We start from the raw sequence: 24,741 nt of genomic DNA, 5'->3' as shown, positions 1-24,741 counted from the left end.
GGATATCTGGGGTCTGAGGATTTTATCTCTTCCACTGGATATCTGGGGTCTGAGGATTTGTATCTCTTCTACTGGATATCCGGGGTCTGAGGATTTGTACCTCTTCCACTGGATATCCGGGGTCTGAGAGTTTTATCTCTTCCACTGGGCATATGGACTATGAGGAGGTTTTTATCCCTTCTACTGGGCATCTGGACTATAAGGAGGTTTTTATCCCTTCCACTGGGCATCTGGGGCCAGATTTACTAAGCCACACAAGGCCACCTCGTGTGGCTCCATGTGGCTTAGTAAATACAGAGTAACGCAGGGTAGCACAAATCCATGCCTTGCTTTATGCTGCATTGGGAAGGCGTTCCATGGGTGGGGCATGGGTGTTCCCATGCATCCATCCATGCATTTTGGTGCATTCCCAGATTTACAAAGACTTGTAACTCTGGCAGCGCGTCAAGTGCGGCGTAATAAGAAGAAATGTTTTTACTTCTCCTTGTTATTTCCTCTTTCCACGTGTGAAAGAAGAAAATTCCTCTAAGGATTGTCTTTGTGCAGGAAGTTCCCTGTTCCTGCACAAAAGCAACGCTGTGCGTAACGCAGGCGCACTTGTACTATGGTGCAAGGATGCCTCCACTGGCACTAGGCTGCACACAGTGTGCCCGCACAAGGGGAAGTAGAAACACTCCATTTCTTTGTAAATATATTTCCTTGCATGCTACACAGCATAATGATGATGATAACAACAATAATAATAATAATAATGTTAATAATATTAATGCTAATAATAAGAATAATAGGTATGATGGTAATAATAATAATGACTATAACAACAACAATAATATCAATAATAATAATAGTAATAACAATAATAGTGATGATGATGATGATGATGATAATAACAATAATAATAATGACTATTACAATAATAATGATGATAATAATGATGATGACTATAACAACTACAATAACAATAATAATATTAATGATGATAATGATGATGATGATGATGGTGATGGTGATGATGATGATGATGATGATGGTGGTGATGGTGGTGATGGTGATGATGATGATGATGATGAGGGCCGCGGGAGTCAGCGCAAGGTCACAGGAGCTGGGGTGATGTGCCCCAGGGGTTCGCGTGGTGAAGGCCTTTGCACCCTTTGCCATTGACCTGCAGCCTCAGCACAGTCTCATTACCAGAGGCTCCTGCAGATGCTGAGACCTTGCTGGGTTTGCCTGGTGACTGCGCCTTTCCTCTGGGTGTTCATGACCCAGGGCCTTGTACAAGCACACCGGGGCAGCCCACCCAGACCTGTCCGAGCTAGAGCTGTCAGAGGCATGGGGAGGAAGGCTGCTGTTCAGGTGGCGAGGCGGCTGCAGACTGGCGCTACTGCCTTTGAGTTGCGTCAGGAGAGTGAGGACAGAGGCAGGCAGTCGGTGCAGGGGCCTGGCTGCTCTTCCTGCTGTGGTTGTAGCCTCCAGACTGACTCCGGCAGTGGCTCATCTCTTCCTGCAGCACAGATCACACAGAACAAAGTCCTCAGGTGTGTCCGGAGGAGGCTTCCATCCTATATCTGTGCCCCGCGGGTGAGCTCCATGATGCCCTGTGGGCTGTGGAATGGGCAGGGCTGTCTTTGAGCTGCTGAGTCAGTGCCACTGTGCAGTTCTCTGACCCACCTTCCCTGGCTTCGCTCCTCTTTTTGCCCTACGTCCCCTCTACTCAGGATAGCTACGGTCAGGCCCCAAGTGGGGGTCCGCCTTACTCTAACAGTAAGTGACTGTCTTTAGTTTGGTGTGTAGGAGTCCAGTCTGACATCTGTCCCCAATGATGCTAGAGTCTGTGTATGGAGACTCTGGCCCTCAAGTGCTAAGGCTTTGAGCTTGCACAACTCAAAGCACACTTGTGTTTGAAACCAGGCCTCTAGTTGACAGAGGTATGCACCCTGTCCAAGTAGGGGCTGCAACTCTAGTCAGGGCAAGCTAGTAACACATCATGAACTAGCCTCTGTTCACCCTCTGGGAGCCTGACGCAGAGCAGGCAGGCCTAACTTAGTAGGCAATGCGTAAAGTACTTGAGCTACACACACACTATAATCACAGGAGGTGCACCAGAGAAAAAGACCTCACACAGGTATATAGAAAAATAAAGCTTGTTTATCTGGATACTTTTACGTTCAATACGGTACAGGAGGATTTAGCTTTGAAGGCTGAAGGTAGTAAGATCATGCAAGAAAGGAGCAATAGCGCAAAGCGATGGTGCCAGGGACTCCTCAACACCGGTGTCCAATGTCCGTGGTCGTGCTCCTACCAGGAGCAGGATGCGGCTAGGCAGGGCCAGAGGTGCCTGGGTTGAAGCTGACAAGGTGCGAGCGGTGGAGCTATGCAGAGGCCGCACGGGTGAAGTTGCAGAGACGAGAGTGGCAAAGCGAGACAGGAGCCACTCGGGTGAAGTTACTGTGGTGAGAGCGGCGAAGCAGGACAGAAGCGGCGCAGGTGAAAATCGATGAAGGGTGAGCAGAAAAGCAGGACAGAGGCTACTGTGGCGAGATTGCTGCAATAAGAGCTGCACAACAGGGCAGGAGTGGCTTCAATGAGAGTCGATGCAATGAGAGTGGCAAAGCGGGGCAGGAGCCGCTCGGGTGGAAGTTGATGCTCTGATAGCAGCAAAGCCGGGCAGGAGCCGCTCGGGTGGAAGTTGATGCTCTGATAGCAGCAAAGCAGGGCAGAAGCCGCTTGGGCGAGAGTCGATGTGATGAGAGCGGCAAAGCAGGGCAGTAGTCATTCAGGTGGAGTTGATGTGATGCGAGCAGCAAAGCAGGTCAAAGGTCGCTCAGGTAAAGTTGTTGTGATGCAAGCAGCAAAGCAGGGTAGAAGCCGCTCAGATGAGGTTGAGGTGACACGAGTGACAAAGCAGGTCCAAATCCGCTCGAGTGAGGTTGATGCGATGCGAGAGGGCTTGAGTGCAGTCGTTAATTTGAGCTGGTGTTTGCCAGTGCTCAACACCAGCACTTATGACAGTCCACCACCTGGTGGTGCTGTTCATTTTGAGGTGAGCACAACAACTGAATGTCTAATACTCTAATATACATTAAAAATTAATAATACCTTCCACCCAGACAATCCATGTAGTGTTGGGTAGCTAGAATAGTCCAAATTGTCACATTTGCAGGAGTCTGACGGTTAGTGTTTCTGCTGGTACTGGCATTGGCAACGCTGGCGGGGTCAGTGGGTTGTACAAGCTGCGGTGGTCTCCTGAGAAGGGCCCTGGCACTTACCGTTATACAAATTAAGCACTGCTTGAGTGCGGGCTCAGGGGATGACGCCAGCAGCTGGCGCTGTGTTTCCCCCTTGTGAAACGCAGCACACTGTGGCCCGTATTTATACTTTTTTAGCGCTGCATTTGTGTCATTATTTGACGCAAAAGCGGCGCAAACTTGCAAAATACAATTGTATTTTGTAAGTTGTGGCGCAAATGCAGTGCTAAAAAAGTATAAATATGGGCCTATATTTGGCTGCTGTGCTGTGTAAAAAAAATTAGCACATTTTGTCCTCTTGGGCGAACGCAGTGTTTTGTCCATGCCTACTGCAGCGAGCCTCAGCTCCAATTGTGTGCAGTGTCTCTGTCCCGCCCTGGAAGTTTTGAGGACTGGCACAGGCTGAAAGAGGTGTTGCAAACTCTGATAACGCATCAGGAATGCATGTTGGTCGGGGGTAGAAGGTAAGTCTGTTTTTTGTACCAAGCTCTACCAACAGCTAGGTCTATCTGCAGCTGCAGTCTGGAGCAACATGCTGTCATAGGCATTCCTTAGTCAATGCTGCCATCTAGTGGTAGCAGATTAAAATTCAGGTCTAGGGCTGAGTCCTCCCAGTGCAGCTGGAAATCAGCAAGGTCAGAGCCATCCAGCAACACAGTGTGGAAGCGTCGTTGAGGCTCGGGTGGCGCAGTATACCGGCCCATATTTACAAAGCCACCTTGCGAGGCTTTTTATGGCCTTATAAACATTTACCCCTTTCATGCATAGCACTGCATGAAAGGGGTGTTACATGGGGTGTTCCCGAGCAACACCCATGGAACCCGAAGGAATCTGACGCATTCCCAGATTTATAAGAGTGTGACTGCATGAGATTGCTATGCCACCTCAGGAGTAGTGTAAGAGTGACGCAAAGGGGGGAAATATCTTTATTTCTCCCTGTTTTTTCCTTTTTCTATGTGTGCTGCATACTGCAGCACACATAGAAAGAGGAAAACACCTCTTGTGATTGGTTATATGCAGAAAGGTGTCCCTTCCTGTACAAAAACAATCATCCCCACAATGCAGGCACCCTTGCACCACCGTTGGCACATGGCAGCAATTTGTGTGCCAGCGCAGAGGGAGAGACAGAAATGCGCTGTATCTTACGGATACGGCACATTTAAGCCCTTTCCTGGTGGCACGGGGGGCAGCAAGACACTGGCTGTGCCGCCCTGCACCACGCTGTAGGAAAGTAGCCTCTTTCTAGCCTTGTTACCCTCACTTTTGGCCTGTTTGTGAGTATATGTCAGGGTGTTTTCACTGTCTCACTGGGATGCTGCTAGCCAGGGCCCAGTGCTCATAGTGAAAACCCTATTTTGTCAGTGTGTTTATGTGTCACTGGGATCCTGCTAGCCAGGACCCCAGTGCTCATAAGTTTGTGGCCTATATGTGTTCCCTGTGTGGTGCCTAACTGTCTCACTGAGGCCCTGCTGACCAGAACCTCAGTGGTTATGCTCTCTCTGCATTCCAAATTTGTCACTACAGGCTAGTGACTAAATTTACCAATTCACATTGGCATACTGGTACACCCATATAATTCCCTAGTATATGGTACTGAGGTACCCAGGGTATTGGGGTTCCAGGAGATCCCTATGGGCTGCAGCATTTCTTTTCCCACCCATAGGGAGCTCTGACAATTCTTACACAGGCTTGCCAGTGCAGCCTGCGTGAAATAACGTCCACGTTATTTCACAGCCATTTACCACTGCACTTAAGTAACTTATAAGTCACCTATATGTCTAACCTTCACCTGATGAAGGTTGGGTGCAAAGTTACTTAGTGTGTGGGCACCCTGGCACTAGCCAAGTGCCCCCACATCGTTCAGGGCAAATTCCTCAGACTTTGTGAGTGCAGGGACACCAATTACACGCGTGCACTATACATAGGTCACTACCTATGTATAGCGTCACAATGGTAACTCCGAACATGGCCATGTAACATGTCTAAGATCATGGAAGTTTCACCCCAATACCATTCTGGTGTTGGGGGACAATTCCATGATCTCCCGGGTCTCTAGCACAGTACCCGGGTACTGCCAAACTGCCTTTCCGGGGTCTCCACTGCAGCTGCTGCCAACCCCTCAGACAGGTTTCTGCCCTCCTGGGGTGCAGGTAGCCCTGGCCCAGGAAGGCAGAACAAAGGACTTCCTCTGAGAGAGGGTGTAACACCCTCTCCCTTTGGAAATAGGTGTGAGGGCTGGGGAGGAGTAGCCTCCCCCAGCCTCTGGAAATGCTTTGATGGGCACAGATGGTGCCCATCTCTGCATAAGCCAGTCTACACCAGTGCAGGGATCCCCCAGCCCTGCTCTGGCATGAAACTGGACAAAGGAAAGAGGAGTGGCCACTCCCCTGACTTGCACCTCCCAGGGGAGGTGCCCAGAGCTCCTCCAGTGTGTCCCAGACCTCTGCCATCTTGGAAACAGAGGTGTTGGGGGCACACTGGACTGCTCTGAGTGGCCAGTGCCAGCAGGTGAGGTCAGAGGCTCCTTCTGATAGGCTCTTACCGCTCTAGGTAGCCAAACCTCCTTTTCTGGCTATTTAGGGTCTCTGCTTTGGGGAATTCTTTAGATAACGAATGCAAGAGCTCATCAGAGTTCCTCTGCATCTCCTTCTTCACCTTCTACCAAAGGATCGACCTCTGACTGCTCAGGACGCCTGCAAAACCGCAACAAAGTAGCAAGATGACTACCAGCAACATTGTAGCACCTCATCCTTCCGGCTTTCTCGACTGTTTCCAGGTGGTGCATGCTCTGGGGGTAGCCTGCCTCCTCTCTGCACCAGGAGCTCTGAAGAAATCTCCCATGGGTCGACGGAATCTTCCCCCTGCTAACGCAGGCACCAAAAGACTGCAACACTGGTCCTCTGGGTCCCCTCTCATCCTGACGAGCGTGGTCCCTGGAACTCAGCAACTCTGTCCAAGTGACTCCCACAGTCCTTTGACTCTTCAATCTAAGTTTGGTTGAGGTAAGTCCTTGCCTCCCCACGCTAGACTGCATTGCTGGGTCCTGCGTGATTTGCAGCTGTTCCGGCTCCTGTGCACTCTTCCAGGATTTCCTTCATGCACAGCCAAGCCTGGGTCCCCGACACTCCTTCCTGCAGTGCACAACCTTCTGAGTTGTCCTCTGGCGTCGTGGGACTCCCTTTTGTGACTTCGCGTGGACTCTGGTTCACTCTTCTTCCAAGTGCCTGTTCAGGTACTTCTGTGGGTGCTGCCTGCTTCTGTGAGAGCTCCCTGACTTGCTGGGTGCTCCCTCTGTCTCCTCCTCCAAGTGATGACATCCTGGTCTCTCCTGGGCCACAGCAGCACCCAAAAACCTCTACCACAACCCCTGCAGCTAGCAAGGCTTGTTTGTGGTCTTTCTGCGTGGGAACACCTGTGCAAGATTCATCACGACGTGGGACATCCGTTTTTCAAAGGAGAAGTCCCTAGTCCTCTTCTTTCTTGCAGAACTCCAAGCTTCTTCCACCCGGTGGCAGCTTCCTTGCATCCTCAGCTGGCATTTCCTGGGCTCCTGCCCACTCTCGACACTGTCGCGAATATTGGACTTGGTCTCCTTGTCTTACAGGTACTCAGGTCCGGAAATCCACTGTTGTTGCATTGCTAGTGTTTGTTCTTCCTGCAGAATCCCCCTATCACGACTTCTGTGCTCTCTGGGGGTAGAAGATGCACTTTACACCTACCTTTCAGGGTCTTGGGGTGGGCTATTTTTCTAACCCTCACTGTTTTCTCACAGTCCCACTGACCCTCTTCAAGCTCACATAGGTTTGGGGTCCCTTCGTGGTTCGCATTCTACTTTTGGAGTATATGGTTTGTGTTGCCCCTATACCTATGTGCTCCTATTGCAATCTACTGTAATTCTACACTGTTTGCATTACTTTTCTTGCTATTACTTACCTAATTTTGGTTTGTGTACATATATCTTGTGTACATATCTTATCCTCATACTGAGGGTACTCACTGAGATACTTTTGGCATATTGACATAAAAATAAAGGGGCATATTTATACTCCGTTTGAGCCGGAATTGCGTCGTTTTTTTTTACGCAATTTCGACGCAAAACTAACTCCATATTTAAACTTTGGCGTTAGACGCGTCTAGCGCCAAAGTCCATGGAGTTAGCGTCATTTTTTAGCGTGGAAACCTATTTTTCGTTAATTATATGCAAGGTAGGCGTTCCCGTCTAAAAAATCGACTCCGAGGCATGTGCGTAGGATTTATACTCCCGGGCAAAATTCACGCCCGGGAGTGGGCGGGTCAAAAAAATGACGTACGGCCGCTTTTGCGCCGTTTTTTAGCGCCTGCAAAAGGCAGGCGTTAAGGGACCTGTGGGCTCTGAAGGAGCCCAGAGGTGCCCTCCCATGCCCCCAGGGACACCCCCTGTCACCCTTGCCCACCCCAGGAGGACACCCAAGGCTGGAGGGACCCATCCCAGGGACATTAAGGTAAGTTCAGGTAATTTTTTTTAAAAAAAATTTGTTGTGGCATAGGGGGACATGATTTGTGCCCCCTTACATGCCACTATGCCCAATGACCATGCCCAGGAGACAGAAGTCCCCTGGGCATGGCCATTGGGCAAGGGGGCATGACTCCTGTCTTTGCTAAGACAGGAGTCATTTCTATGGGGGTTGGGAGTGAAAAAAAATGGCGCAAATCGGGTTGAGGCGAAAAAATTGCCTCAACCTGACTTGCCCCATTTCTTCACGCCCAAGCCCCATATCCCCCTACGCCGGCGCTGCCTGGTGTACGTTGTTTTTTTTAACGCACACCAGACGGCGCCGGCGGCTAACGCCGGCTAACGTCATTCAATAAATACGGCGCCCGCATGGCGCTTCAGAATGGCGTTAGCCGGCGCTAATTTTTTTGACGCAAAACTGCGTTAGTGCAGTTTTGCGTCCAAAAGTATAAATATGGGCCAAAGTACCTTTATTTTTAGTATCTCTGTGTATTGTGTTTTCTTATGATATTGTGCATATGACACCAGTGGTATAGTAAGAGCTTTACATGTCTCCTAGTTCAGCCTAGGCTGCTTTGCCATAGCTACCTTCTATCAGTCTAAGCTGCTAGAAACACCTCTTCTACACTAATAAGGGATAACTTGACCTGGCACAAGGTATAAGTACCTCTGGTACCAATCAATCAATCAATCAAGGCATTTATAGAGCACGCTACTCACCCGGGAGGGTTTCAAGGTGCTGGGGGGGCGGGGGTACTGCTGCTCAAAGAGCTAAGTCTTGAGGCGCTTCCTGAAGGCGAGGTGGTCCTGGGTGGTTCTTAGGTGAGCGGGAAGGGAGATCCATGTCTTGGCTGCCAGGTAAGAGAAGGATTTACCTCCAGCGGTGGTTCTGCGGATACGAGGGACGGTGGCGAGAGCGAGGCTGGCTGAGCGAAGCTGACGGGTGGTCGTGTAGAATGAGAGGCATCTGTTGAGGTGTTCGGGCCCTTTTTGTGGAGGGCTTTGTGTGCGTGGGAGAGGAGCCTGAAGGTGATCCTTTTGTTGACGGGGAGCCAGTGCAGGTGTTTCAGGTGGGCGGATATGTGGCTGTGGCGCAGTATGTCGAGGATGAGGCGTGCGGAGGCGTTCTGTATGCGCTGAAGACGATTCTGTAGCTTTGCAGTGGTTCCTGCATATAGGGTGTTTCCGTAGTCCAGGCGGCTTCTGACGAGGGCATGGGTAACAGTTTTTCTGGTTTTGGCGGGGATCCAGCATAAGATTTTTCGGAGCATGCAAAGGGTGTGGAAGCAGGAAGACGAGACGGCGTTGACTTGCTTGGTCATGTTGAGGAGGGAGTCCAGGATAAATCCGAGGTTGCGTGTGTGGTCTGAGGGGGTTGGTGCGGTGCCGTGGGCCACCAAGAGTCGTTTCAGGCGGACGGGGAGTGTCCGAGGATGAGGACCTCCGTCTTGTCTGAGTACGTCTTTCATTCCTTCCTGTCGGTTGGTTTTGGCGGTGGCTGGGTCTTTGGTGAGGGAGAGTATCAGCTGGATGTCGTCGGCGTAGGAGATGATGTTGATGTTGTGTTTGCGAGCGATGTCGGCGAGGGGGCTCATGTAGATATTGAAGAGGGTTGGGCTGAGCGAAGAGCCTTCTGGAACGCCGCAGATGATCACGGTGGGTTCTGAGCGGAAGGGCGGGAGGTAGACTCTTTGGGTTCGGTCAGCGAGGAACCAGTCCAGGGCCTGTCCTTGGATTCCAGTGGAGCGGAGGCGGGTTACTAGGGTGTGGTGGCACGCGGTGTCGAAGGCAGCCGAGAGGTCCAGGAGGATGAGGGCAGTTGTTACTCCGTCGTCCATCAGGGTTCTGATGTCGTCGGTGACTGCGATGAGGGCGGTCTCCATGCTGTGGTTGGCACGAAAACCAGATTGGGAGGGGTCGAGCAGGTTGTTATCTTCAAGGAAGGTGGTCAGTTGCTTGTTGACGGCCTTCTCGATGACCTTGGCCGGGAAGGGGAGAAGAGAGATGGGGCGGAAGTTCTTCAGGTCATTGGGGTCAGCCGTGGGTTTTTTCAGGAGAGCGTTGACTTTCCAGTTCTCGGGGAAGGTGGCAGATGCGAACGAGCTGTTGATGATGCTCTGGAGATAGGGGGCGATGATGGCGTTGGCTTTGTTGAAGATGTGATGGGGGCACGGGTCAGAGGGGGAGCCGGAGTGGATGGTGTTCGTGGTGGTTCTGGTCTCTTCGGAGCTGATGGGGGTCCAGGCGTTGAGGGTAGTGCCTGGGGCTGTAGGTTCAGTGGTGGGCGGCGGGGTTTGGGGTCCGAAGCTGTTGTGTAGGTCGGTGATCTTTTGATGGAAGAAAGTAGCGAGGGAGTTGCAGAGTTCTTGTGAGGGCGTGATGGTGTTGGAGCTGGCATTGGGGTTGGAGAGCTCTTTGACGATGCTGAAGAGTTCTTTGCTGTTGTGGGTGTTTTTGTCAAGTCTCTCTGAGTACCCACTACAAGCCAGGCCAGCCTCCTACACACTGGCCCTTTAAATGAGGCCCTGAGTGGGGTGCGTTCAACAGCTAAACACCCTTTTTCAATTTAACATAATCAGCATCTACAACTCACGTTACTACGTCCAAATGAAATATCCAGCAAGGAATCGGTTACATCAGTTAAAACACACACACACACGGAAAGCACAGCGTAGTCGACGTGAATCAAGTGGGGCGTATTCACAAAGAAGCAGCGCAAAGCAGCAAGTAAAGTTGCTGCATTGCGTCACCTGGAGAGAGCAGAACCGCTCCATATCTTCAAAGAAATGGCGCATTTCTACTCTCTCTTTGCACACTTGTGGCTCCCGACCCCCAACACAGCCCCCCTTGCGACATAGTGAAATGGTGCCTGTGTTATGGTCAGGTTAGTTTTTTTGCAGGAAGTTGTATGTGGGCTGCAGAATGCAACTCGCATGACAAGAGGAAATAGCCAGGAGAAGTACATTCATTACACCAGCCTCAGGCATGTCTACCACCTAGCAGAAACCCACGCCTACATCTCTTTACATCTATGAGTTTGTAGTGAAATCCAGGGGTGAATGTACGGAAACTCCCATGCACTACCCATGGGACGCCGACCTGATACAAAGTAATGCAAGGCCTGGCAGTGCTCTGCGTTGCGTTACTTCTTACAAAACAATTGAAATCGATATTTGTGTGGCTTTATAGATACCAAAATGGATTTTGCGTAAGGACTGCATCAAACATTCCTTCAACCCTGGTGACAAATCTTTGTGAATCTGGTGGCAAGCTTCAGGAGTCTGTGGCGCCACAGCCTAAGCCTGCTCTCTGCTTCTCCCTGCCAGGCCTGTGAGAGATACTTACCCCAATGACAGGTGGCCCATCTGCCGTCGAGGGGTCATGGTGGGCAATCTGGGCTCGTTCCATCCTTGTTGGTTGCCATCTGACTTACACGATCATAAAGGAAAACTGAAAGATGTGCTTAAGAAATACACGAAACCTTGTTTTTGTGCTGAAAGCTGTTGTCATTCCCTTCTTATGTTCATTGTTGCAGTAATTCACCAAAAAGCCAATGAAAATTAGACTCGCATTCCCATCGGCCAAAACTCTTCAATATCTGATCATTGAACAACATTAGTAGGTGGAGTGGCTCACCTGTTCCATTTTTAAACCATGGTATAGAGAAAACTATGGCTCCCGAGGATTACTTTTACAGTAATTGGATTAAAAGACGGATACCAGCAACAGTAAATGTCTGAATGAAAAGAGTAACGACAACAAAAACCATAATGTTCACACGAGGCATTAATTAAGCATATGAAATGCTGAAAACTCCTCTAGGCTGTTTAGCATGCAACAAACTGAACTGCATTAGATAACAATGTGTGTACAGCAGCGGTGCACCAGGAGTGAATGTGCGGTGCTCAAAAACGTGAAAGAGGTATAAAGAATGACCAACACATTAAAACATAAGAAACCAATCAGAGGTGTACCAAGATGGCCACTCTATGACTGATAGGCACAAGATGGCCAATCCATGACTGATAGGCACAAGATGGCCACTCTATGACTGATAGGCACAAATGGCCACACTATGACTGATAGGCACAAGATGGCCAATCTATGACTGATAGGCACAAGATGGCCACTCTAACAAGAGGGCCACTTTATGACTGATAGGCACAAGATGGCCACTCTATGACTGGCAGGCACAAGATGGCCACTCTATGACTGATAGGCACAAGATGGCCACTCTAACAAGAGGGCCACTTTATGACTGATGGGCACAAGATGGCCACTCTAGGACTGATAGGCACAAATGGCCACTGTATGACTGATAGACACAAGATGGCCACTCTATGACTGGTAGGCACAAGATGGCCACTCTAACAAGATGGCCACTTTATGACTGATAGGCACAAGAGGGCCACTCAATGACTGATAGGCACAAGATGGCCACTTTATGACTGATAGGCACAAGATGGCCATTTTATGACTGGTAGGCACAAGATGGCCACTCTATGACTGATAGGCACAAGATGGCCACTTTATGACTGATAGGCACAAGATGGCCTTTCTATGACTGGTAGGCACAAGATGGCCACTCTAACAAGATGGCCACTTTATGACTGATAGGCACAAGATGGGCACTCTATGACTGGCAGACACAAGATGGCCACTCTATGACTGGTAGGCACAAGAGGGCCACTCTATGACTGGTAGGCACAAGATGGCCACTCTAACAAGATGGCCACTTTATGACTGATAGGCACAAGATGGGCACTCTATGACTGGCAGACACAAGATGGCCACTCTATAACTGATAGACACAAGATGGCCACTCTATGACTGATAGGCACTGGTAGCGAGGCTTCAAATGGGCTGTATACCGAACGCAACGCTTTTATCATCCTGGTCCACCAAGGGTATCTGTACAAGACCCAGTTAACTTGACATTTATCTTAAAGTGACTTACTTGGGTGATATTGAAAAGCTTAAGAACTTTACACTGGCTGCCCGTTCGCATCAGAGTCATTTTAAAGCCATGGCTGTTTTCCACCGAGGAGATAGGAGCTGGGCAACTTTTGCATTCAGCCAATCAGTTCATTCTAACTATACCTAAAACTTGTACTCCAACATTTGGATGCAGGACCTTCTCCAGGGCTGCTGCTAGATGGTAGGAAGTGTAGCCTTTCTTCCTGCATAGAGAAGCCTCTTTCCTCATGTGCAGAAAACCTTTCAGAACTTGGCTGTTCAATCAGCATCTTCTTTCTCTTACAGGGTTGCAAAGCTAATATGGCGCTTAGCATGCATGGGATCATTGACAGCTCCAGGCAGCTTTGTTGTGCATGCATACTTTAGAAGTAATAACTAAGATAGCATATAATAAGAATAGTCCCAGCAGGGGGTCGGTCGCTGGAGGCCAGGCCACGTGGCCAACCCCCGCTGTGCACGGTCGAGGAGTTGGCCACGCGCATTGAGTTGGGTGCAGGGCCTGGCCAAAGGCCGTGAGCAGCGGTGGGGTTGACTTCAGGTTGCTCCAGAGGGTTGGGCGTATGTTCAACTTTGAATATGATACAAAAACAGAGAAATTGATTGAAAAAAAAAAAATTCAAGTGAAGTTATAGTTAGATATGGCAATAGTCTTAACATGTAAGAAAACAAATTCACAAAAAAAAACAAAGGCTAAAGTGTTGTTATAATTAGGTGTTGAAATAAGAGCTAGGGGGCATATTTATAAGCCCCCACTGCTGCATAGTGCAGACCCATATCTACGAGGCTACGCAAAGCCACTTTGCGTGGCTTGTCAAGGCTTCGCAGATGTGGTGTAAGGCAGCGCATCACAAGTTGCTGCATTGCCTTACACTGCATCAGGGAGCCAATCCCTGGGCATTGTTCTGGGTGTTCCAACGCAACAACTAAGGGTTTTGACACATTCCCAGATTTACAAGGATCTGTAAACCTGGGAATGCGTCAAAACTGTACGCCTCCCCAGGGGAGGTGTAATGAGGAGAATAATGTTTCTTTCTCCTTGTTGTTTCTTCTTTCTATGTGTGCTGCAGTGAAGAGGAAACATCCTCCCGGGATTGTTTTTGTGCAGGAAGGGTCCCTTCCTGCACGAAAACAATCCTACCAGCAACGCAGACACCCTTGGACCATGGTGCAAGTGTGCCTGTATTGGCGCTAGGCAGCAATTTGTGCAGCAGCACAGGGGGAGAGGAGAGAAATACACTGTATTTTGTAAATACAGTGCATTTCTGCCCTTTTTAATTGGCTTAGGGCCGAGCACCTGAAAAGCTTGCAGCACAGCCCTACGCCAATTCCTTGTACATATGCCCCCAAGAAAACAAAAAACACTGAAAATCGCCAGTTGCGGTTCAGTGAACTAACTATAACTCGCACCCCATCACCCACTGCTTATGACCTCACATATTACATCACATATGACATGTTAAATGACATCATTGATCTCATTACTGATATCTGATATATCATTGATAACATCACCAATGAAATCACTGAACACATAATCCATGATACTGCTATTTGCATTACTCCATAAGCCCTAACATTATTTTAAAAAGTTGCTAGTAAAGGATTTACAGTCAAACACAACGTAGAATTATGGGTGCCCACTTGTGGGTGCATAGGATGGAGATAGAATAAACTCTGCAGGCACGTCCAGGTGTGCATGGTAAAAGTTGTATGGTGCTCAGTTTACAAACCATTAAAGTTTTGGGTGCAAGTGGTAATCTTTGTTAAACAAGGTAAAGGCGGAGGCAGATATGATGTGGGATGCAGTGGTTTGTTTCAGTGAAGGTCGTGGCTTAAAGCCAAAGCATGTTGCAAAAAATCTCTGAGAAAAGGAAAATCTTCTGGTTGCAATAGGTTATCCACTGCTGGATGTCTGGGCATGTGCCCATTTTAAATAGCAGTGCAACAGACACATTCTATGTAAAGGGGGTATTTATTAGGTGTGGATGTTTATTTCAAGAAATTCACTGAATATTTTGAGCCATTGCAGATTGTTGAATAATCTAGAATGTAGCGGTGACCCAGCTAGAGATTGTTCAAGCCACAGAGTGGTTGTAAGTATGGCTCTAAGGTTGTATGGCATTGTATTCATCTCAGGGATATGTGTAGTGTATTTTACCAAACTACAGAAGGTTGTCTATAGGGCGACCATGTCAATTTCCCTCTTTAAAATTGTGGATCTTGTGAAGTCCTTTAGAGGGTGATCCCATTAAGGTGAAATGAGTACAAACTCTTTTTGGACAGCATTCAAGGTTTAAAAGGTGACAGTGGAGTCATTTGGGGCCTGATTTAGATCTTTGCAGTGTTACCACTAAGCCGCCAATTCGACGGTGTTCCACCCACCATATTTAGATGTTACAGCTCTGCAAGCGGAGGAATGGCAATGGATTGCTGATGGAGGGAGATGGCGGTGGGATCCAATGGACTCCGTACAAGAACAGGGGCTATGGAATAGAGGTAAGTGACATTCACACACACTGTACCTTAGCCATATGTGTCCCCCTGCACTGTACAATACACTACATACACATCATCCATTATAATTCCAACACAACACAACCTGTACATGCCAAAAACACACATTGACATACATTCATGACACAACACACACAGCATTGACATTGCACCCACACAGGACACAACCACAACAACCAACACAACTACACACTCAGCTACCAAACACACTCACACAAAGGCACAACTACACCAATCATGACAACATCCGACGCACAACAACACTCACCTGAATATGTAACACGCCAACACAACATCGGACTCCCAGGCAAGTGACACACATACAGACACCACCACATCTCCCACTTTGGCTTCCTCAACAAGCCAATCTACTCACACACACACATACACGTACTGACTCACATACACAATAGATAGCACAAACCTACCAGTAGAGGTTCCCTTGCACACATTAACACAGTTGTCAAGTATAAGTGTACTGTCATTGTGGTGTCAACATTCATTTGGCAATGAATGATGACACCACAATGACAGTTGTGTATGTGTGCAATATGCTTGTTGTGCTGGTGTGTCCCCAGCCAGATGTCACACAATTGTCTCCCTGACATATTCATGTGACAGTGATTTAAAAAAATTACTGTGACATGTATATGCCTGCAGTGGCCCAGACCTCCCGTGCAGTGTCCACCTAATGTACCCTGGCAATGCGGTGTCCCAACCTTCGAGTCCAGTGTCTGAGGGGAGGAGGGAAGGTCGTGTTTTCTCTGTGGGACGGTGGCAGCAGTGACAGCAAATGTTGTCCAGCCGTGTCCAGTCGTAGATGGGGTGGAATGGGGAAAAGAGGTGAGCTTTACCCATCCCCCACCCAAAATCTGCAACCCAGAAGTGGGAGTCGGTCCACCACTTTTTGCTTGGTGCTAAGGAACATTCAAATCTGTATGTCGGTAAGGGTGGCTGGGGTCCTGTCGGGCCCAATTTTCCCTCTCCTGCAGTCAACGCAGGCAGTGTTTCTTGGCGGAGACAGTGGTTCGAAAACGGGCTTCCTGCCATGGGATCGCAAATATCTAAATACGGCGTGCAGACCCTCACAGCGGTGGACGGGTTTTCAGTTTAAAATTCAACTCTGGGACTGTAACCGCCAACATCTAAATCAGGCCCTTTGTTTGTTAGGTGAGTGAATACCAAAAAAAAGAGGGTAGTATCCACCACATGAGGGCATCTTGACAGATGTGCTGTGTGTCCAGCATGTGGACAAAGGTTATGTCCATTATCATTTGATTGGTGATGGAAAATTGGGCACAGGGATATCTTGCTGAAATAATTCAAGCCCACAAAGCTTGTAGGCATAGATCTGTTACATTTGCCATTATAGTGTGGAGATTGTAACCAAAAAAATGTTTAGAACTCAAACAGATCAAACGTTACTAAAAATGCAGTGATACGTGTTACTGCACCGAGCAAAAGTTGGCAGGTCCCTATCTATCTATCTATCTATCTATCTATCTATCTATCTATCTATCTATCTATCTATCTATCTATCTATCTACCTGTCTGCCTATCTATCTTATGCTGAGGTACTGTAGCCTTCTAACTACATTTAATGTAGTGCTTGGAAAGGTAATTAGATGAGTATTTCAGTTCTATATATTTGATGTGAGTACATCTGCATGGTGAGAGTGGTACTTTAAATATACAACTGCTTTAATGTCTTTGAAGATAACAATGAATTGAAAGAGCAGCTTTGGCCATCCTTTGGCCTTCTATGTACTACCTGAAAGAACATTCGTATGTTAATAGCGGCAGCGAAGATCTACACCAACACCTGTTGGGAAATGCAGTTGTTTTGAGTGAAACTGCAGACACCTTTCATTTCTATTTAATGTAACAAAAACTTCTCCAACGAGTAGCTCGTGAGCCACTGGAAGCTCCCCAGGTTCCTGTCAGTAGCTCTCCTGTATGTAGCCCAGACTACTAAATGAGAAGCTTTTCCTTGGTTGAAGGAACAGATGTATTCCAAAATTGGAAAGTGTATTTGAGACATAAATCTGTGTATTTTCAGAACTCACAAGCTGATGTTTGAAGAACATGGTTGAATTTCCGGAATATGTATTTAAAGCTGATATTTGGATGATAACTCATGCTGCCTTGGGAAAATGTATTACTAATATTATTATCTTGGTGCCAGGGGCACTGTAGATATGGTTGTTATGTATTACACATGTTGAGTCATTCCACATTAAGAATGCATTGTTTACATTAGTGCTGGTGACCGTGCCTGACGCACTGACGTGATCACTGCTGATAATCTTTCGTAATGTGGCTACTTCTGTACCATTGTCTGATGTCACTGATAAAGCTCTAATAATATTGGTAGCTCAGGATAAGTTTCAGTGAACATAAGTAGCACTTGTTATAGAAAAGTTTGGCAAACCCTGATGTAACATATTTTGCTACACAGGTGATGCAATATATGTTGTCATTTGTGATGTAATCCTTGATGTCATTTGTGAGGTCATGAGCTGTGCACTGGTGTATATCATGGCTGCATAAGACACTGTGGGGCATATTTACTAGCCCCTAGCGCCGCCTTAGCGTAATTTGTTTTTACGCTAAGGTGGCGCTAACCAGTCCCCCACCCTGCCACATTATACCCGCACCAGGTATGATGTATGCAAGGAGGGTGTTCCCCCACAGGGAGCCCCCAAAAAATGGCGCAGTGAAATTTACAAAATTTAACTGCGGCATTCCAGCGTAATTTTTTAAAACCCTCTCAGGGCAGGCGTTAAAGTGACGCTAGTGCATTAGCCTATGGGCCTCCCTGTGCTTTGCTGGACTACCGCCAACATTTTTGGTGCTAGTCCAGCAAAGCACCACAATAATGTCAAACATTTTGATGCTATTGTCCTGATGTGCGCCATGGTGCGGTATATTGTAAATACAACGCTACCATGGTGCCATTAGGGGGGTTCAGGGTGATGCAGGAAACTGGCGCCTCAGAGACGATTCACCAATTCCTTGTAAATATGCCCCTGTGTTTGGGTGGAAGTCACGAGAAGTTAGGTGCTGGTTTGTAACCATTGCATCTCTGCTGGCCTATACAATCCTAGTTGCCAACAATAATGTCATTATCAGTTCATAAATGTATACTGGTGATTCTTACTGCTGTAGAAATGTGCAGTCCCCATGCATTTTCTTTATGTATGCAGGCGTCCCTAATCCTTTACACTGCAGGTGGTTTGTCAAAAACCCCAAAGGTGAGGAATTTCTGAAAGTAAGTGGTAGCCAGAAGTTAGCTGACCACTGACCTGGAAGCCATGCTCTATAATCAAACAACGACAAGTCCTTGTGTCACACCTCTGGGGATGTGGTATATTCTAACTTATGAATGCTCAGAATTATTATAAAATCCAGTATTAGCTGTTAATACATTCTGATGTGTATTTCTTTTAGATCATCATGGAAGCCTGGGAGAATGGTGTGAACCCAAAAGGAAATTCGAGTAACCCAAGCAACTGGGACTTCAGCAGCTCCTTCTTCTTCGCAGGAACAGTCGTCACGACTATAGGTAACTACGTCACTTAGCGTAATACGTAATTAGTCCCCTATGGATTATCGCCGTGAGTCCCTTTAATTAGAAAGGACCATTCAGCTTCTTACTGTAGGTATAAGGGAGAGTCCCTTTTAATCAATCAGGATCTATATAGTGCTGCTAATCACCTGATAGGGCATCCAGGCGCTTGCAGGTCCCAGAAGTGTTATGCAAACAGCCAGGTCTTGAGGGCCCTCTGGATTTCCAGAAGGGAGGTGACGGTCTGGAGCTCAGGGGAGGCTGGTCCAGGTCTTTGCTGTGATGTAGGATTAGTGTCCTCCTCTTCTGCTGCGGTGGATGCGGGGCGTCTGTGTGAGTGATAGGAGGGCGGAGCGTACGGTTGGTGGAAGTTCAGGCAACGGTTAATGTGCGCGGGTCCTTGTGTGGAGCCTGGAGTGCATGGGTCGGCAGCTTGAATTGGCATCTCTTTGTACGGGGAGACGGTGAAGTTGCCTGAGGTGGGGTGTGATGTGGGTTCGTCGGGGAGGTCGAGGACGAGTCTGGCTGTGGCGCTCTGTATGGTTTGAAGTCCCCGTATGAGGTGTGCAGCAATTCCTACGTGGAGGACGTGGCCATAGGTGATCTCACTTTCATTTCTGATCATTGATTCTCCTCGTATTGTTGGCGTACCTTTTCATGTTTGGTGATTCCCTTCACTGGGGCTGCTGGAAATCGCTCCTCTGTTTACCCCTGCACGGCTGATGATCACTTTCCTTTTACCTGCTGGTGACTGTTTCTCTTCAGTGCTGGTGATCACTTCCTGTACTGTTAACTACTTTCCATGATAATCACTTTCTCTTCAACTCTCAGAAATAACTTGCTTTTCCTCTTCTGACCAATTACTTACAGAAACAGATGGATCACCGGGAGTCTCCCTGGAAGGCTTCCAGGTGCTCCTGGCAGTCGGGAATGTGCTCTCACAGAGAGCTGCCTCGGCCTGCTCCCCCGACCCTCTTGTTCCCCTGTGGTCTTGACATCTCCAGCCCGACTGTGGTGCCCATGTGTATCTCGAGGGGTCACAGGGGTCTGTGGCACAGTGCGTGAGTCCAAGGAGTTGCCCGACTCCTGGCGCATGATGGTTAATGACCCCTCACCAGGTCACAGAATGACGACTGGAGCGCTTTAATGATGTAGGGGGCCATGTTTTTTATCTACACCCATGCGAGAGGGACTATCAACATCTTTAGGGAATATCCAGTCATCCCTGGAGGCCCTCATTGCTTGTGAGCCTCTACCTGTGATGTGCACCATAGCACAGGCACGTGGGTTACACAATGTATTAGGGTCTGCGCCTCATACAAATGAGGGAACACATCATTTACACTGTGAAGGTATCTGCAGCCATTTCTGTAATACAGACCTGTCAGCGAGTGTGAAAGTGGGCGGAAATGTCACTATGCTCAGAGGGGACTTGTGTAATCCAGCCCCTGACTTTCCACCATTGCTTTCTATTTTCCATAAGCAATGTCCATCCAAGGATAAAAAATGTAGTTAATTTGACTTTGGAAGGAATCCCTGTGGCACTAGCTCCGAGTTGGAATTGTATCAAGAGCAAGAGTTGCTGTTTCCTCTAAGGCTGGGAAGAGGCTTAGATTGACGGGAGAAGGCCCTGATGCTTCATCTGATCAGGATGAAGAGGAACAGTCTCACCTTCTTCACTCGTCGAGATTTCTACATGTCAGGGCAATGCCTTCCAGTAGACACTGCTACTTAACACTGCCAAATATTATGTGAAAGCAACAGGTATCTCCCTGAAGCAGTGCTTGATTTGAGCCGGTGGTTGCCAGTGGGGGGCACCGGCACTTATTTTTGGGGGCCAGCACTTATGTTTTTTACATCAGGCATCTACTGTGAGCAAAAGATACTAATGGGAAATATTGAGGAAGAGAAAGACGGAAAAGAGTCAAAATGGAGAAAGCTGTAAGATTGAGCTGAAGGGGCAGGGAGTGGCTGTAAATGGATTAAAGAGGCCAAAAATGGCTTCAAGATTACTCTGCCTCAGTATTCTGTGCTCGCACATTTAATTGCAGCAGCCGTGAGGTTCCAAGGAAAGCTCTGAGCACTGCACATTTTTATCTATAAATCACCCACTCCCCTGAAGGGCCACTGAATGGATGAAAAACCTCCTGGAAGCCAGGAGGACCCAAGAACAACATACTAGAGGGACTTGGATCTCACAAAACCCAGACCAGAGTAGATGAGGATCAGCGCCAGCTGGAGTTGGGAGATATAACAAGATTTGGAGCAAGGGAGTATAATTTCCGATGAATCAAGATTCAAGGAGATGAAGCAGAATTCCAGGAGAAGGAGCAAGATTCCCGGAGCAAGCAACCAAGATCAAGAAACCCACCAGCACAGACATCAGACCATTTGCGAAGTTTGGAATGGCAGATTCTGTGTCCTTAACTAGGTATGAAAAGGAAGTTAAAGAGTAAAAGAAGCAGGAAGTGACATTCAAGCAATATCACAGCCATTATGGTTTGGGAAAAGACTATTGACAGAGAGTGCTCAGGTGGCCATATTAGTTTGGGAAGAATGAAACTCTACTCTTCCTGTCAAATGGCACAGAGCAAGATGGCCAGGTCTAAGAGAAGCATGCACAATGCTCCAAGCTTGCATTTCGTTTGGGAGTGTTAGAATCTTGGAACCACGCAAAGGGCTGTTTTGGGTTAGTAAAGAACACGCTGAAACAAAGTAACGAAACAAAGCAACCTATTTCGGGTGTAAGAGTGGTGAAGACTAAAAGGACACGTCATCTGCGTCTTCCCTGGGAACGCCGAAGGAAACAGCCGCCCCACATCCACCTAGTGCGGTCACCTTAAGAGCAGCAAGGCGGCGTTCCTAGTTGGAGATCCCTTGAAGTCATTATCCTTAAATGGCTCTTAAGATTTCACATTGGAAAGGTTCATTTGGACCCTTATCCTAAACCATGAAGCCCTGTTTTTAAGTTCCTGGGTATGTGTGTCTTGACCATAAGAACATCTTGGCTGAAGCTGACCTTTACTAAGGAACATGCTCCAGGTGTTTGTGGCACCCTCCTGCGCAATCCACGGGACACGGATACACCCTTCATCACCAGCACCCTAATGTTACTGGAAGGAGCGTAGAGCCAGTACTCCTTTTCTGATTTTGTCGGGTAACCCCAGCTCCGAGTACCAGAGCTTAGAGCCCCTAATACTTTTGACAACCTCCCCTTTGCCATTGAGTAACTCCTATTGGAGGTTTGGCATCCCATTCATGTTTGGGGGTTAAGCTATTGAGGTTTGAGCCTCATTGCTGCAACTGTAGCACCCCCCACTGAGTTACCTTTTTTTAAATGAAAGCTGCAGACGATGACCGACATAGAATAGAAGCTTAGCAGCTCTGCTGATGCAAGGGGTGTAAGCGGGTAATAGTGCCCAACAATTAGAGGGGCATACATTGGCTTTATTAAAGAGGGGCTTGGCTGGCTCTACTGTGATGATGTGAGATGATTTGCTACAAGCCACGACTGTGTGTCAAACTGTGGACTTCTGCTGTACACCAAGGATAGCACTCTAAACAAGTCAGGGTTTAGATCTTGGGATGCCCATGATCTTCCCTAGCATGTGATGGTATGTACCTTTGCACACAGTGTCCAAGTACTGTGTGAAATGTACTACGTCCTTCTTTGCATTGGGGGTTTTGAACCTTCTGTACCATTCGTCACTAATCTTCCCCAGGAATGAAAGGTGGTGATCGGGTGATAGCTGCTGAGGTCACTAGGACTCATCATGCTGTGCTTCTGCAAGAGGGGGACAACTTCCTTGGTTTAAGGGTGTTCTGGAGGACGCCTTGTGAAGCATTGATCAAGTCTCAGAGGTGAGACAAGGCTTCCAAAGTTATCTTCTTCAGAAATGAGGAATGCTTGATGTCTGTGTAAGAACTGCCTTCCATGGACAGGAGGAGTGTGACTTACAAAGTGGGTGGTGAAGGTGGACTCTTGGCATACCCTGAAGTTGTGGCTCATTGTGGTGGTGTCCAATCCAGTTCTATTGATGTGCCTGGCAAACCTTGTCCCAGAAGTAGAGAATGCTTGCTGCACACGTGTTCTGGGAAGGACAAAAATGGGATTATAACAGTCCTTGATTGTGATATGTGTTTGGATGTAGTTTGAGGAGTCATTGAGAATGGTTTTGTATCAGGTTTCTGTGGCCTCTGAGATGACCTGCTTGAAGCAGAGCTCCATCCGTGCTGGAGGGATTCTGTTGTCTGTGTCCACCTGTGTTTCTTCTCCTGATATCCGATGGTGTGCTTGCTGTTGAAAGTTCCTGACTGTACAAGGATGTGAACGATTTTGGATTCATTGAACATATTTTGAACGGAGTAATGGCATTTGTTTTGTTCCGGAGGATTAAGCTGAGATTTTTAGAAGGGTTTCAATGTGAAGTGGCTGCCAGTGGTGCCAGGGTGGTGTGGAGTGCATTGCCTAGAACGTTTGTGAGGATTTACTCATTATTTTCAGTGGTTTTGGTTGACCTTTGTGGGTAGGGGAGTTATGGAGCAGGTTGTTTGAGGCGGCATGCTCTGGTTGACTGAGGGTAGGCCCTAGCCAGGCAGAACCTACCACTGCTGTCAGGGGTCGGTTAGTACACTCATTGTATAACCTGTGCTTACCCTTGGGTAGCTTGGCACTGAGCAGTGAGGTTTAAAACAGGGGCAATGCGTAAAGCATTGGCACAGTGCTTTCTCACAACAAACACACTGAGCATCACAAAAGAGACTTCACACCAGGTGTATGTAAATAATGTTTGTATTCAACACACATTAGTTAACACAACTTGAACATCATGTATCTCTGGGCCTAAATCACATTTGGAAATATCACTAGCAGTGCTAGGCCCAACCCAGTTAAAATGACATCAGTAATATGTACACTTTGAGAAAGATTCCACATTACCCCAGCACCCTCATGAGGTGGAAAACATTGGACAGGCTGGACACATGTTTCAGAACACCCTACATGCAAATGCACACACAGGGGCCTGTTATGACAAGCTGGACACATGTTTAAGAACACCATAGGTGCAAGCGCGCACACACAGGCCTGCTATGACAGGCTGGATACATGTTTCAGAACACTCTAGGAACAAGTGCGCAAACACAGGCCTGCTATGACAGGCCGGACACATGTTTAAGAACACCATGGGTGCAAGTGCGCACACACAGGCCTGCTATTACAGGCTTGTGCAAGTGCGCACTCACTCACAGGCCTGCTATGACGATTGGACACATGTTTAAGAACACTATAGGTGCCAGTGCACGCACAGGCCTGCTATGACAGGCCGGACACATGTTTAAGAACACTAGAGGTGCACACACTGGTAAGCGACACTTCCTAACATATGTAGGAAAGACATGCGTGCTTTCACACTGTACTTGGAGTGGGGAAGTGCCCCGAGCCCTAAGACCACTAAGAGAGAATCAGCAGCACCTACGAGAAAAAGAAAAAGGTTTGGGGAAACACTACCTCAGCGTGTCAAGACTAACACAGGTCGAATGTAATGATGATGTGATCTCTAAAGACCACGCGTTGTAGGACGTGATGCATGATTGTAGGCGGAGTGGTGCATGTGAGGTCCCGGATGTTCGCCTTCATGTGGAAGAACAGTCCTGTGAGCTGGAAGACGTGAGCGCTGTACAGCAGATTGAGGAAACTGCCTTTCTTGTCTTGGTTGATTCTTCTCCTGGCAGGCTAAAGTCTCCAAGGAAGATGTTGCTTTGAAGCTCTTGTGCTAAGGTTGGATATTTCTGATGGTGTTTGGGTCGGCAGAAGGCAGCGACGGGGTAGCGTTTGGAGGTGGTGAAGGCTTGTTCTCATTGCTGGAGGGTGCACGCCTAGAAGGCGCAGAGGATATCTCCACTCCACTCTTGTTCTGTTGGTGCAGTCAATGTGCTGGTTCTTG

At 48.0% G+C, this 24,741-nt stretch overlaps 1 protein-coding gene across 1 annotated transcript in view; it reads left to right on the top strand.

The window, feature by feature from the left end:
* KCNK16 (potassium two pore domain channel subfamily K member 16) overlaps positions 1–24,741 on the top strand; it is a 78,831-nt gene that overhangs the window by 18,414 nt on the left and 35,676 nt on the right. The window contains exon 2 of the mRNA XM_069236655.1: positions 18,679–18,793. Within this exon, the coding sequence (XP_069092756.1) occupies positions 18,679–18,793 (115 nt within the window). The remainder of the gene's footprint in view (positions 1–18,678; positions 18,794–24,741) is intronic.

The sequence above is a fragment of the Pleurodeles waltl genome, chromosome 5 (genome assembly GCF_031143425.1).
Source record: "Pleurodeles waltl isolate 20211129_DDA chromosome 5, aPleWal1.hap1.20221129, whole genome shotgun sequence".
NCBI lineage: Eukaryota > Metazoa > Chordata > Amphibia > Caudata > Salamandridae > Pleurodeles > Pleurodeles waltl.
This window is presented reverse-complemented; position numbering and strand designations above follow the sequence as displayed.